This window comes from Corythoichthys intestinalis, chromosome 6, assembly GCF_030265065.1.
Source record: "Corythoichthys intestinalis isolate RoL2023-P3 chromosome 6, ASM3026506v1, whole genome shotgun sequence".
NCBI lineage: Eukaryota > Metazoa > Chordata > Actinopteri > Syngnathiformes > Syngnathidae > Corythoichthys > Corythoichthys intestinalis.
Window position 1 is genome coordinate 51,354,781 of NC_080400.1, and position 15,027 is coordinate 51,369,807.

The following is a 15,027-nucleotide window of genomic DNA, read 5'->3' on the forward strand; positions in this document are numbered from 1 at the left end:
TCAAAATGTGTTGCATGTTGCATATTATGTCACTAACTCCATTTATGTCCAGCTCAGATCTTTTACATCCATTCAAAAGTGAGATAATTTGCTGGATGACACTAACCGACATCTATTATAAACATTCAATAATGCCTATGACAGTGTCATGTAATTATGACAGTATTATGACACCACTATCCAAGAAAATGTTACCAAATACCGTAACTAGCAATTTAGGAAACAACTGGAACAGTAACTGAAGAAATAATTAGCACAGCACATGAATTTTGATTGTTTTTACATCCGTAGCGCCGCAATGCATGCTAGGAGGAATGTTGGATGACAACAGTGTTGACAGCAGGTGGCAGCAGAGGTTGACTGTTTCCCCCAAGGGAGCAGTGATAGCCAAATGAGGATTTTTAAAACAATAAGGCTTTGCACCAAATTGGTTCAAAGCTTAATGGTGGTTCATTTGGTTTCATGACAGTCTTATGATGCCATTGTCAAATGAAGTGTTACCAGTTAATATCTTTTGGTGTAAATATCCCATGATACAATGAGGACAACTGCGGTTTATAGTCCAGTGCGGCTCATCTATGAATAAATGCCGTTTTCATGTCAAATTTGGTGGCTGGCGGGTTATAGTCAGGTGCACCTTATAGTCCAGAAATTACGGTAATTGCAATCATTTTCTGGGAGAAATTGAGCATTATCTGAAAGAATTGCATGGGTGCCAATACTTTTGGCCTGCACTGTATATAGCAATGGCTGTATTGTGAGATGGTGACCCGGCTGACGTCACATTCACATTCTTCCTCAATCCAGGAAGTCACTCATTTTCATGGCGCGGGATTTAAAAAATGGAATAAACAAATCAATCGCGTCCACACACATCCAAGTGGTCCATTTCATTCAGGAGCATAAAATACAGCGCGAAATATGATATAAACATGCTTTTTGCTGTCATAGGCACTTTAGGCCTTTTCTGTTACATAAAAACTATGTTAATAAAGTTATACTTTATTTATTTTAATTATTATTATTCAATGATACAATTATATAAGTTTATCGATATTACATTTTTCTCTTTAACATTAAAAGGAAAAAACATTAAACAGAGGTGTACTTATAATAATAAAAAAATTATGAACAAATGATACTATTTACATTTGTTGCAGAGAGTTGGGGGGGCGCGAAACATTTACATTTTAACATTTAATAGAAAATAATGGAGAAGCACTGGCCTAAGACAAGATGGAGGAAATTATGAACAGTTTACATTGAATGGCAGTACTAGCACACAATATTCATGCTTCCACAGAGGTAAAAGAAATTCCAGTAAAAATTCTCTTAAAATTACGGAAATTTATTTGGAATTATTCAGAGGCAGCTTACAGGTATATGGTTGCAGGTCTGTCTGTACGTCTAGGATGCTTTTTATTCTTAGTTGAGTTTGCAGGTTATAGGACACATTAAACGTGGAAACTTTTAAATAATTTATTTTAGTTTTTACTTAACAAATACATTTGATCGGGAATGCGACGACTTTTTATATCCGCGGTATAATAATAAAATGCCAAACTTTTTATTTCCTACTCATGTTCGGTCAAAAGACAGTTTATGTATAATCCAACACTTAACACATAAACCTTTCAAATCGCAAAATCTGAACAATTTGGAGATTAAAAAAAAAAAAAAAAAAAAGTCCCTCAAAAAAAGATAATAAATACATCTAGCTGTTTTTTCAAAGATAGCCCACCCAGTTTTTTTGCTCATCAGTGTCATGTGAGTGAGTGTTGCCTGAGGTTTTCAATAAATTACTTATGAAACTAATGTTTAATTATAACATTATAAAACAATTAAAAAATAACTACTGATTTGCTGCTGTGTGGGAGTCTGGCCTCTTAGGGGCAGTGTAGCGCACATATTATTAAAGTCAAGATTTGATTTTATTAATTTAACTATTTTTTCTAATATTAGGAGGAATATAAGCTTGAAGTAGTGTTGTATCATCTGTCTTTATAGTTTACTACAGCGTTTGTTTGTAAATATTCTTTATTTGAAGGTGGACCCCTCCATAATTTCTACTGCTACCGAGTTTTATTAATTTTTTTACGTATTTATTTATTTTACATTAACTCATGATCAGTCCAGATCAGTTTTCCATTAGGTGTTGAAATAAAGTTGATGTTTTACTTTACAAAATGTGCTTTTTTTTCCCCCCAAGTGTAACCTTTCAGTTTTCTGTCAATTTCTACATTTATATATGTATTTAAAAAAACACAACCGACATACTAGAAATAACATAGAACTTGTTTAATAGATTCAAAAGTGAGATTAAAGTGAGATAAAAATCAAAATGCCATTGCGGTAAAAGATTTAACATAACAAAAAATGTCAACTATTTGTTATCAAACATTAACAAATGAACAACATTGAATTATTTTTCCATTTCAATGTCCTGGTGTTGCTCTTTTCGTTTGCGGTAGAGGAATACGGCAAGGACAACTGTGACAATGAAGAGTGTGGTGATAGTGACAACGATTGCAGCGACTGCAGTGGTTGTCAGCAATTGTGGACTGCTCACATTGTTGGCCAGGGGCAGCGAACAGTCCAGGTGAAGGTCACAGTGTTTGGTGCCCACCATACTTTCCACCGTGCAGCGATAGCTTCCACACTGCCGCTCGGTGATGTTGAAATGCAAGGTGGCTCTGTGGGGTCAACAATGGCCTGTGTAGGCAAGACCTTATTTCCAGTGGTCTTGGACCAGATGTAATGCAAAGGTGGGGTGCCTTGCAGAGAGCTGCATTTCAGCGTCATACTGTCTTTATCCACACTGCACAAAGGCTGACTGGGTGCCTCTATGACTGTCAGGTCTAAGATCTTCTTGTCCAGTTCTGGTAACTTCTTCACCAGACAGCGGTACATCTCCTTGTCTGACAGACGTACATCTTTGATGGTGATAGATGCGTCTCCATTTCGGGGATCGGCTGATGTGAAGTGGACCCTCCCCTCCATTGGTTTGTACAAATCGGAATACAAGCGGCCGCCAGTAAACCAAATGATGGGTTGCTCCTCTCGGTCTGCAGATTCGATACTCCACAAGACCTCCGTGTACTGCTGAGAGTCCACGGTGTGAGTGTACGCACAGGGTAACTGGACACTTGACCCCCTGGTGACGTAGTAGTGGTTCATTTCCTTCTGGATTTCCAGAGGGCATGCTGGACAAATGTTGAAAACACTCCCACGAGGACAGATGGCCAAAGGAGGTGCCACATCATCGCCTTGTATACACCTGCAAGTAAAAGACAAAAACATACTGGAATTAATCAAATGCATTTTATGTTTTTTTTCTATCACTATAAAGCATAGACTTCACATCACTAATCATTTTTTCATTACAAATGTAAAAAACAATGGAAAACAGAATAACACTGACATCAGTTGCATGTATTTTGCCTCGTTACAAGTTTAAATGTTTTCAATCAGTCATCTTAACATTCTAATGTCTCTCAAAAAAAGGAAATAGGATTTCTTACCTGCTTAACTTTAGGAAGGAAGATGCACACCAACGACAGCAACACTTGTCTGCTTCTTTGGCATTTGGTGTACTAATTCATAACGAAAAAACAACTTATATCAGAATGAGAAGATCAAAGCATCAAAGAGTTCATAGGGACCTGACATCATGACGTCACGCTCTTTGTATTGTATAAGTGTAAGCAAAATGAACTATAATACAATGATTAAATTTTATTTTTTCAGTCTCTTTTGTGTTTTTTATTGCAAGTGTAACGGGTACACATTGTATCTGTTGTGGAACGTGGAAACCTCCCCGCCGATTTATTCATGTATCAGACCTTTGGAAGGACGCTAACGGCTGTCAGGCCTTTGGAAGGACGCTAACGGCTGTGCCGTTGGCTCGAGCTTTAATTTGAATTTATTGTCATTTGTCATCATCATCATCAACATCATCATCATCAGCATTAAAATCAACGTAAAAAAAAAAAAGAAAAAAGAAGGAAAGAGGAAGAAAATATTTGTTTATCCAAGAAGATGAAAAGAGACATGACAAAGGGAACGGAAAAAAGCCAAAGCTTATCGGGACCCGTCCCCCTTCCACCAAGGTCGCACAAGCTTACATGAATAAATCGGCGGGGAGGTTTCCACGTTCCACAACGGATACAATTTGTACCCGTTACTCAAGCAAAATAAATGAAGATAGTACTACCAAAGCATTTGTAATTGCAACCATTTTCTGGGAGAAATTGAGCATTATCTGAAAGAATTGCAGGGGCGCCAATACCTTTGGCCAGCACTGTATATAGCAATGGCTGTATTGTGAGATGGTGACCCGGCTGACGTCACATTCGCATTCTTTCTCAATCCAGGAAGTCACTCATTTTCATGGCGCGGGATTTAAAAAATTGAATTAACAAATCAATCGCGTCCACACACATCCAAGTGGTCCATTTCATTCAGGATAAAATACAGCGTGGAATATGATATAAACATGCTTTTTGCTGTCATAGGCACTTTAGGCCTTTTCTGTTACATACAAAACAATGTTAATAAAGTTATACTTTATTTATTTTAATTATATTATTATTATTTAATGATACGATTATATAAGTATCGATATTACCTTTTTCTCTTTAACATTAAAAGGACAAAACATTAGGCAGAGGTGTACTTATAATAATAAAAAAATTATGAACAAATGATACTAATTACAGTTGTTGCAGACAATTGGGGGGCGCGAAACATTTACATCTTCCGGAGGCAGGGTGTAACAGAAAATAATTGAGAAGCACTGGCCTAAGACAAGATGGAGGAAATTATGAATAGTTAAATTGAATGGCAGTACTAGCACATAATATTCAAGCTTCCACAGAGGTAAAAGAAATTCCAGTAAAAATTCTCTTAAAATAACGGAATTTAAAATTATTTAGAGGCAGCTTATATGGTTGCAGGTCTGTCTTACGTCTAGAATGCGTTTTATTCTTAATTGTGTTTGCAGGTTATAGGACACATGAAACGTGGATACTTTTAAATGATTTATTTTACTTTTTAATTAACAAATACATTTGATCAGGAATGTGACGACTTTTTATATCCACAGTATAGTAATAAAATGCCAGTACCAAACTTTTTTACTCATGTTCGGTCAAAAGACAGTTTATGTATAATCCAACACTTAACACATAAACCTTTCAAATCGCTAGATCTGAACAAATTGGAGATTTGGAAAAAAAAAAAAAAAATCCCTCAAAGAAAGATAATAAATACATCTAGCTGTTTTTGTCGTAGTTAATTATCAAAGATAGCCGACCCATTTTTTTGCTCATGAGTGTCATGTGAGTGAGTGTTGCCTAAGGTTTTCAATAAATTACTTATGAAACTAATGTTTAATAATAGCAATATCAAACAATTTCAAAAATAACTACTGCTTTGCTGCTGTGTGGGAATCTGGCCTCCGAGGGACAGTGTGGCGCACACGATTAAAGTCTAGATTTAATTTTATTAATTGAACTACTTTTTCACAAAGGAGGAATATAAGCTTTGAAGTAGTGTTGTATCACCTGTCTTTATGGTTTACTACAGTGTTTGTTTGTAAATATGTTTTATTTGAAGGTGAACTCCATAATTTCTACTGCTAGCGAGTTTTTTTTTTTTCTGTATTTATTTATTTTACAGTAACTCATGATCAGTCAGGATCAAGATCAGTTTTCCATTAGGTGTTAAAATGAAGTGTATGTTTTACTTTACAAAATGTGCTTTTTTGCCCAAGTGTAACCTTTTAGTTTTGTAGTGTGTAAAATGTAGTGTGTGAAGTGTATGAAAAAGACAACTGACGTACTAGAAATAACATAGAACTTGTTTAATAGATTCAACACATGAGTAAAGTGAGATTTTAATCAAAATGCCATAGCGGTAAAAGATTTAACATAACAAACAATGTCAACAATTGTGATAATCACTTATCGAACATTAACAAATGAAAAACATAGAACTATTTTTCTAATTCAATGTCCTGGGATTGTTCTTTTCGTTTGCGGTAGAGGAATACGGCAAGGACAACTGTGACAATGAAGAGTGTGGTGATAGTGACAACGATTGCAGCAACTGCCGTGGTTGTCAGCAATCGTGGACTGCTCACATTGTTGGCCAGGGGCAATGAACAGTCCAGGTGAAGGTCACAGTGTTTGGTGCCCACCATACTTTCCACCGTGCATCGATAGCTTCCACACGCCCGCTCGGTGATGTTGAAATGCATGGTGGCTCCTGTGGGGTCCACAGTGGTCTGAGGAGGCAAGACCTTATTTCCGCTGGACTTGGGCCAGATGTAATGCAAAGGTGGGGTGCCTTGCAGAGAGCTGCATTTCAGCGTCATACTGTTGTCTTCTTCGTCCACACTGCACAGAGGCTGCCTGGGTGCCTCCATGACTGTCAGGTCTAAGATCTTCTTGTCCAGTTCTGGTAACTTCTTCACCAGAGAGCGGTACATCTCCGTGTCTGACAGACGTACATCTTTGATAATGATAGACGCGTCTCCATTTTGGGGATCGGCTGATGTGAAGTGGACCCTCCCCTCCATTGGTTTGTACAAATCGGAATACAAGCGGCCGCCAGTAAACCAAATGATGGGTTGCTCCTCTCGGTCTGCAGACTCGATACTCCACAAGACCTCCGTGTACTGCTGAGAGTCCACGGTGTGAGTGTACGCACAGGGTAGCTGGACACTTGACCCCCTGGCAACGTAGTAGTGGTTCATTTCCTTCTGGAAACGTAGTAGTGGTTCATTTCCTTCTGGATTTCCAGAGGGCATGCTGGACAAATGTTGAGAGACACTCCCAGGAGGACAGAAGGCCAAAGGAAGTGCCACATCATCACCATGTATACACCTGCAAGTAAAAGAAAAAAACATACTGGAATTATTCAAATGTATTTTAGGATTTTTTTCTCTCACTATAAAGCATAGACTTCACATCAGCAATCATGTTTTCATTATAAATGTAAAAAAACAATGGAAAACAGTACTGACATTGACATCAGTTAAATGTATTTTACCTCGATACAAGTTTAAATGTTTTCAATCATTCATGTTTACTCTTTAAATAAAAACTACACAATTGAGGACAGCATTTTTTCCCCCCCAAGTGTTAAAATAAATGGAAAACACATAAACACTGCCATCAATAACATGTTTTTTTGCATGATTACAAGTATAAAAGTTATCAGTCATCTATGCTTAGACTATCAAATGAAATTAAAAGAAAAAAAAGTTAACACTGCACTATTCAGCTTATGTGGAAACATGATCAATACAAAACACAATTCCAATGTCTCTCAAAACAAGTAAATAGGTTTTCTTACTTGCTTATCTTTAGGAAAGAAGATGCACACCAACGACAGCAACACTTGTCTGCTTCTTTGGCATTTGGTGTAGAAATTCATAACGAAAAAAACACTTATATCGGGAAGAGAAGATCAAAGCATCAAAGAGTTGAAAGGGGCCTGTCATCGTGACGTCACGCTATTTGTTGACACGCCTCCGCCGCCATGACAGACGGCTTCGTGTACCGCAACTTCCGCTTTATTTCCGCACTTGTGCTCGCGTTTTCCGGTTTACACGTGCTCTAAATGTCGACACTAGGACGGATAATGGCCTTAAAAGTGTAATTAAACGCACCTTAACCCTTGAGAGTCGAAGGACGCGCCTGCGCGTCCTCAGCGCACGTCGTCTTTGAAGCACCCTCGCCTTTTAATTACGTCACCCACATGCCGTTGGTTGGTCTCGTTTTAAAGTGCGGAAGTTGCGGTTTACTCTCGTTGTTATTTGAAGTCAATCGACCAACTAAAACGTGAGATATTGTCATTTAAGTTTTATAGTTTTATTGTCCTCTCAAAAAAACATTAAAACGCTGCATGGATCATTTGTTTATGTCTATATTTCCATCATTTCTTGTCCTTTTTCAAAACGGAAGCTCCATGAAAAAAACACAAATCAAACGAACCCTTTCGAAGTCACAGTGGAAGCACAAAATGCGTTTTTTTTTTTTATAAATATAACTGCCGTGCGAGGTTCCACCGAACGAGAGGCAGGAGTGTTCTGACGCAGCGAGGGGGCGAGCGACGGCCGTTTGAATCAAGCAAGCGGGCGAGCGACTTTGTGTGACTTTGAGGATGAACGGAAAACTAAATTTAGCGCAAGCAATTGTGCTTTTTGATCAACTTGAGGAAGAGGGTGGTCCAAATTCGTCATCATCGTCTTCCTCGGAAGAGTCCTCGAGTGAAGATAGTGACGGATTTGAACACGTGGGTGACGCCATCGACGAGCAGAGGTAAGCCAACTCGCTTTTTTTTTTTTTTTTTTTTTTTTTTTTTTAATGCTGTAAAAGTTTCTTTTGATATTGCAAGACAAAGTTAATTTTAATGCAATATAAGTGCGTGTTTGTGTATGTAATAATAAAATGTGCATATCAGATCAAAGTATAATTTGTGGTCTTCTTTCTATATGAAGATTAGGGATGTAGCACATATTCAGCTACGGTATTCTTTCTATTGTCATACATATAGATTTCCATTATTATTTATTGCTGTATGTATTTTTATTTTATACTTTATTATTTTCATAAATACTGACTTTTGTTTCATGTACATTTATAGTGACAATGAAAGTAAAGTGAAATGAAAATGGAAGGGTGGAAAGAGGACCGACACCCCATGGAAGTGTGGGCTGTGATGTAGCCCTGTGTCTAATTCCAGGATGAAACTGCTTTTCGGAGTGGCATGCCTGAAAAAAATTTAACTTGTTTATTGTAAATATTTTTGAAAATACTTTTTTCCCCAATGTTATATATATATATTTTTTTCCCACAATCAGTCTTCTCAATTTGTGTATATAAATGTGTGTTCAAGAAGCTTGATTGTGTGTACATAGTTTTCATCAGGTGATGGGCCGCAATACCTAAACTCATAAAGAGATGGCCTCTAAACACTTTTTGTGTTAGATGGTATATTTTTTCACTGTTCTTCACTGTTTGGTCTGCTGTATATAACCTGTTTTGACTAGAGCATGTATAAATGCAAAAAACGCCTATGGCTATACCTGTTGTTTATGTTGAATTGTCAAATAAAAGACTATTTATTCTAAATTTTTTTGGTTGAATGTTCATCCTAACATGTTGAATAAATATTACAAAGTTTCAAAACGGTTCGTTACGCATGTTTGGTTGTCAATTGGACATCAATATTAAAAATTTTGACAAAACGATTTTGGAATTTTTGGTCTTTTTGGGCCCAAAATTATGATTTATAATTGGTCAGTGAAGGAAACAACAGTTTGGACATGAAGTTCAAGGTGTCACAAAAAAAGGGACCAAACCAGGCCATCGTAAACAATTCTGTCTTTGAAATATAAAGGCAACTTCAAGGGCATGCAAAATCAGACAAAATAGGCCCAGACCTTAAAGGGTTAAACTTGAAGTGTGGACAGGTATCAAAAATTAGTCGCAAAATACCCTGGAGAAAATTATCTGTCCTAGTATAGACATCAGGGCCATGGGTTTTCCTGTTTACACCACACACACCTCCAACAGACAAACAAAAACGCTTAGAAGAAACATGACAGAATGCACAATGTGATCGCATGAAAACTCCAAGTCAAAGTTATTTGTATTATAGCCATTACTTTTCACAATGTCGTACTTTTGAATTCTATATCTATGACAATCAGTATGTATATTTTTTAAGCAGTTGCATGGTCATGGTCTAATTTAACCAAAAGAGGGCGACATAACAAACTCAAAATTTTACTAGCGAAATATTTTTATGTTTGCATTCAGCCACCCCAACACACGCATACACCTACGCACCCACTCTCTTACGATCACGGGGCCTTTCAAAGAAATGTCAAATCTCTCAATCTGACTCCAAATCAAGGGATTTTTTTCTTATTAAACAGCTTCAGAGACCTATACCCAAGAAGAAACTCATTCATCCGATGTTCAAAACAAGATTTTCTTTGAAAGTATCTGCATTTGTGAAGAAAAAAAACAAGTATTACAAATCACATTGATCACATAAACAAATATTTATTTGTGCCAAACATTTCAAACTTCATTGAATCCACTGTCCACTTTGAAAGATCAATTTGTTTGGACTGAAACCAGCTCTGCATATCCCTCCAGAACAATTGCACTATATCACACTGAAAAAACAAATGTTCAAGATTATCAATCTCATTTTCAAAAAAAAAAAACCAAAACAATTGTGCACAAAATTAAAGATTTAAGTTCCCGGGAGTCTATGACCTGTTTGTCGCATGCATATAGGCTGATATTTGTTTCATCAGAAAATACATTTTTTAAAGTTAAGCATTTCAAATTTACTTCTGATAGCACTTATAGCCTATCAGCCCATAGAGAGCACCTATTAATAGACAATTATAGCACTTTCAGTAGTGGATGCTGAATTCCTTACAAACACTGAAAGTCAAGTATTATTTATGTTCATGGCCCTCAACCACAATAATGTCTTTGTTGGGGCACGGGATGAACTTACTTACCTTTGGTACATTACAGGTGGTGGCAATAGCTAATTCACACTTGCAGCCAGTTAAAATTGATTCAAGTTGACTCAACCTCTGCCCTGTGTCCTTGTGTGTACCACATTGAGCATGGAGAGAAGAAGGAAGACCAAAGAACTGTCTGAGGATTTGAGAAGCAAAATTGTGAGGAAGCATGGGCAATCTCAAGGTTACAAGTCAATCTCCAAAGACCTGAATGTTCCTGTGTCTACCGTGCGCGGCGTCATCAATAAGTGTAAAGCCCATTGTTACAAACCTCCCTAGGTGTGGACGGAAAACAAAAATTGACTAGAGATTTCAACCAAAGAGTGTGCGGATGTTGGATAAAGAACCTCGACTAACATTCAAACAAGTTCAAATTGTCCTGCAGTCCGAGACTATAACATTGTCAACCCGTACTATCCGTTGGTGTCTGAATGAAAAGGGACTTTATAGTAGGATACTCAGGAAGACCCCACTTTTGACCCAGAGACCAAAAAAAAAAAAAAGCCAGGCTGGAGTTTGCCTAAACATACCTGAGAAAGCCAAAAACATTTTGGAAAAATGTTCTCTAGTCAGATGAGACAAAAGTAGAACTTTTTGGGAAAAGGCATCAACATAGAGTTTACGGGGGGGGGGGGGGGGGGGGGGGGGGATGAGGCCTTCAAAGTAAAGAACACGGTCCCCAAAGTCAAACGTGGCGGAGGTTCCCTGATGTTTTGGGGTTGCTTGGCTGCCTCTGGCACTGGACTGCTTGACCGTGTACATGGCATTATGAAGTCTGAAGACTGCCAACACATTTTGCAGCATAAATTAGGGCCCAGTGTGAGAAAGCTGGGTCTCCCTCAGAGGTCATGGGTGTTCCGGCAGCAGGACAAGGACCCAAAACACACTTTAAAAAGCACTAGAACATGGTTTGAGAGAAAGCACTGGAGACTTCTAAAGTGGCCAGCAATGAGACCTGACCTGAATCCCATAGAACACGTGTGGAGATATCTGAAAATGGCAGTTTGGAGAAGGCACCCTTCAAATCTCAGAGACCTGGAGCAGTTGGCCAAAGAAGAATGGTCTAGAATTTCAGCAGAACGTTGTAAGAATCTCATTCATGAATACCGGAAGGGGTTGTTCGCAGTTATTTTGTCTAAAGGTCGTGCTACCAAGTATTAGGCTGAGGGTGCCAATACTTTTGTCAGGCCCATTTTTGGAGTTTTGTGTAAAATGATAATGATTTAATTTTTATCGGTCTCTTTTGTGTTTTTTAATTGCAAGCAAAATAAATGAAGCTATTACTACTAAAGCATTTGTAATTGCAATCATTGTCTGGGAGAAATTGAGCATTATCTGACATAATTGCAGGGGTGCCAATACTTTTGGCCAGCACTGTACATAGTAATGGCTGTATTGTGAGATGGTGACCCGGCTGACGTCACATTCGCATTCTTCCTCAATCCAGGAAGTCACTCATTTTCATGGTGCGGGATTCAAAAAATTGAATTAACAAATCGATCACATCCACACACATCTAAGTGGTCCATTTCATTCAGGAGCATAAAATACTGCATGAAATATGATATAAACATGCTGTCATAGGCACTTTAGGCCTTTTCTGTTACATACAAAACAATGTTAATACAGTTATACTTGATTTATTTTAATTATATTATTATTATTTAATGATACGATTATATAAATTTATCGATATTACCTTTTTCTCTTTAACATTAAAAGGACAAAACAAAAAGCAGAGGTGTACTTATAATAATGAAAAAATTATGAACAAATGATACTATTTACAGTTGTTGCAGAGAGTTGGGGGGCGCGAAACACGTCTTCCGGGGGGAGGGCGTACCAGAAAACAATTGAGAAGCACTGGCCTCAGACAAGATGGAGGAAATTATGAACAGTTTACATTGAATGGCAGTACAAGCACATAATATTCAAGCTTCCACAGAGGTAAAAGAAATTCCAGTAAAAATTCTCTTAAAATGAAGGAAATTTATTTGGAATTATTTAGAGGCAGCTTATATGGTTGCAGGTCTGTCTTTACGTCTCGGATGCTTTTTACTCTTAATTGAGTTTGCAGGTTATAGGACACATGAAACGTGGAAACTTTTAAATGATTTGTTTTACTTTTTAATTAACAAATACATTTGATCGGGAATGCGACGACTTTTTACATCCACGGTATAGTAATAAAATGCCAGTACCAAACTTTTTATTTTTTACTCATGATCAAAAGACAGTTTGTGTATAATCCAACACTTAACACATAAACCTTTCAAATTGCTAAATCTGAACACTTTGGAGATTTAAAAAAAAAAAAAAAAGTCCCTCAAAAATAGATAATAAATACATCGAGCTGTTTTTTCAAAGATAGCACACCCAATTTTTTTGCTCATGAGTGTCATGTGAGTGAGTGTTGCCTCGGGTTTTCAATAAATTACTTATGAACTAATGTTTAATAATTGCAATAAAAAAACAATTAAAAAATAACTACTGATTTGCTGCTGCGTGGGAGTCTGGCCTCTTAGAGGCAGTGTAGCGCACATATTATTAAAGTCAAGATTTAATTTTATTAATTTAACTAATTTTTCTAATATTAGGAGGAATATAAGCTTGAAGTAGTGTGGTATTACCTGTCTTTATAGTTTACTACAGCGTTTGTTTGTAAATATTCTTTATTTGAAGGTGGACCCCTCCATAATTTCTACTGCTCCCGAGTTTTATTTATTTTTTTACGTATTTATTTATTTTACATTAACTCATGATCAGTCCAGACCAGTTTCCCATTAGGTGTTAAAATAAAGTTGATGTTTAACTTTACAGAATGTGTTTTTTTCCCCCAAGTGTAACCTTTCAGTTTTCTGTCAATTTGGCCAGTTCTACAATTTCTACATTTACAGTACTGTATATATGTATAAAAAAAACACAACCGACATACTAGAAATAACATAGAACTTGTTTAATAGATTCAAAAGTGAGATAAAAATCAAAATGCCATTGCAGTAAAAGATTTAACATAACAAACAATGTCAACAATTTGTTATCAAACATTAACAAATGAACAACATCAAATTATTTTTCCATTTCAATTTCCTGGTGCTGCTCTTTTCGTTTGCGGTAGAGGAATACGGCAAGGACAACTGTGACAATGAAGAGTGTGGTGATAGTGACAACGATTGCAGCAACTGCAGTGGATGTCAGCAATTGTGGACTGCTCACATTGTTGGTCAGGGGCAGCAAACAGTCCAGGTGAAGGTCACAGTGTTTGGTGCCCACCATACTTTCCACCGTGCAGCGATAGCTTCCACACTCCCGCTCGGTGATGTTGAAATGCAAGGTGGCTCCTGTGGGGTCGACAATGGCCTGTGTAGGCAAGACCTTATTTCCGCTGGTCTTGGACCAGATGTAATGCAAAGGTGGGGTGCCTTGCAGAGAGCTGCATTTCAGCGTCATACTGTTGTCTTCTTCGTCCACACTGCACAGAGGCTGACTGGGTGCCTCTATGACTGTCAGGTCTAAGATCTTCTTATCCAGTTCTGGTAACTTCTTCACCAGACAGCGGTACATCTCTGTGTCTGACGGATGTACATCTTTGATGATGATAGACGCGTCTCCATTTTGGGGATCGGCTGATGTGAAGTGGACCCTCCCCTCCATTGGTTTGTACAAATCGGAATACAAGCGGCCGCCAGTAAACCAAATGATGGGTTGCTCCTCTCTGTCTGCAGACTCGATACTCCACAAGACCTCCGTGTACTGCTGAGAGTCCACGGTGTGAGTGTACGCACAGGGTAGCTGGACACTTGACCCCCTGGCGACGTAGTAGTGGTTCATTTCCTTCTGGATTTCCAGAGGGCATGCTGGACAAATGTTGAGAAACACTCCCACGAGGACAGAAGGCCAAAGGAAGTGCCACATCATCGCCATGCATACACCTGCAAGTAAAAGACAAAAACATACTGGAATTAGTCAAATGTATTTTAGGATTTTTTTTCTATCACTATAAAGCATAGACTTCACATCAGCAATCATGTTTTCATTATAAATGTAAAAAACAATGGAAAACAGAATAACACGGACGTCAGTTAAATGTATTTTACCTTGATACAAGTTTAAATGTTTTCAATCAGTCATGTTTACACTTTAAATAAAAACCATACAATTGAGGACAGCATTTTTTCCCAAGTGTTAAAATAAATGGAAACCACATAAACACTGCCATCAATAACGTGTTTTTTTGCATGATTAGAAGTATGAAAGTTATCAGTCATCTATGCTTAGACTATCAGATGAAATTAAAAGAAAAAAAAGTTAACACTGCACTATTCAGCTTATGTGGAAACATGATCAATACAAAAAACACCACAATTCCAATGTCTCTCAAAACAAGTAAATAGGATTTCTTACTTGCTTATCTTTAGAAAGGAAGATGCTCACCAACGACAGCAACACTTGTCTGCTTCTTTGGCATT

The 15,027-nt window shown here is 37.5% G+C and overlaps 3 protein-coding genes across 3 annotated transcripts; all 3 read right to left on the bottom strand.

Annotated features, from left to right (window-relative positions):
• Positions 1-1,746: 1,746 nt before the first annotated feature.
• On the bottom strand, positions 1,747-3,750 carry LOC130917946 (coxsackievirus and adenovirus receptor homolog). The gene is made up of 2 exons (XM_057839744.1): positions 3,522-3,750; positions 1,747-3,277 (listed from the first exon to the last, which is right to left on the bottom strand). The coding sequence occupies exon 2, from the start codon at positions 3,175-3,177 to the stop codon at positions 2,566-2,568; it is 612 nt and encodes a 203-aa protein (XP_057695727.1). The 5' UTR covers positions 3,178-3,277; positions 3,522-3,750; the 3' UTR covers positions 1,747-2,565.
• Positions 3,751-5,745: 1,995 nt separating this feature from the next.
• Positions 5,746-7,581, bottom strand: LOC130918063 (coxsackievirus and adenovirus receptor homolog). The gene is made up of 2 exons (XM_057839939.1): positions 7,360-7,581; positions 5,746-6,887 (listed from the first exon to the last, which is right to left on the bottom strand). The coding sequence occupies exon 2, from the start codon at positions 6,809-6,811 to the stop codon at positions 5,996-5,998; it is 816 nt and encodes a 271-aa protein (XP_057695922.1). The 5' UTR covers positions 6,812-6,887; positions 7,360-7,581; the 3' UTR covers positions 5,746-5,995.
• A 6,046-nt stretch (positions 7,582-13,627) lies between these two features.
• Positions 13,628-14,482, bottom strand: LOC130917088 (coxsackievirus and adenovirus receptor homolog). The gene has a single exon (XM_057838175.1). It carries the CDS (start codon positions 14,480-14,482, stop codon positions 13,628-13,630), a length of 855 nt encoding a protein of 284 aa, XP_057694158.1.
• Positions 14,483-15,027: the final 545 nt, after the last annotated feature.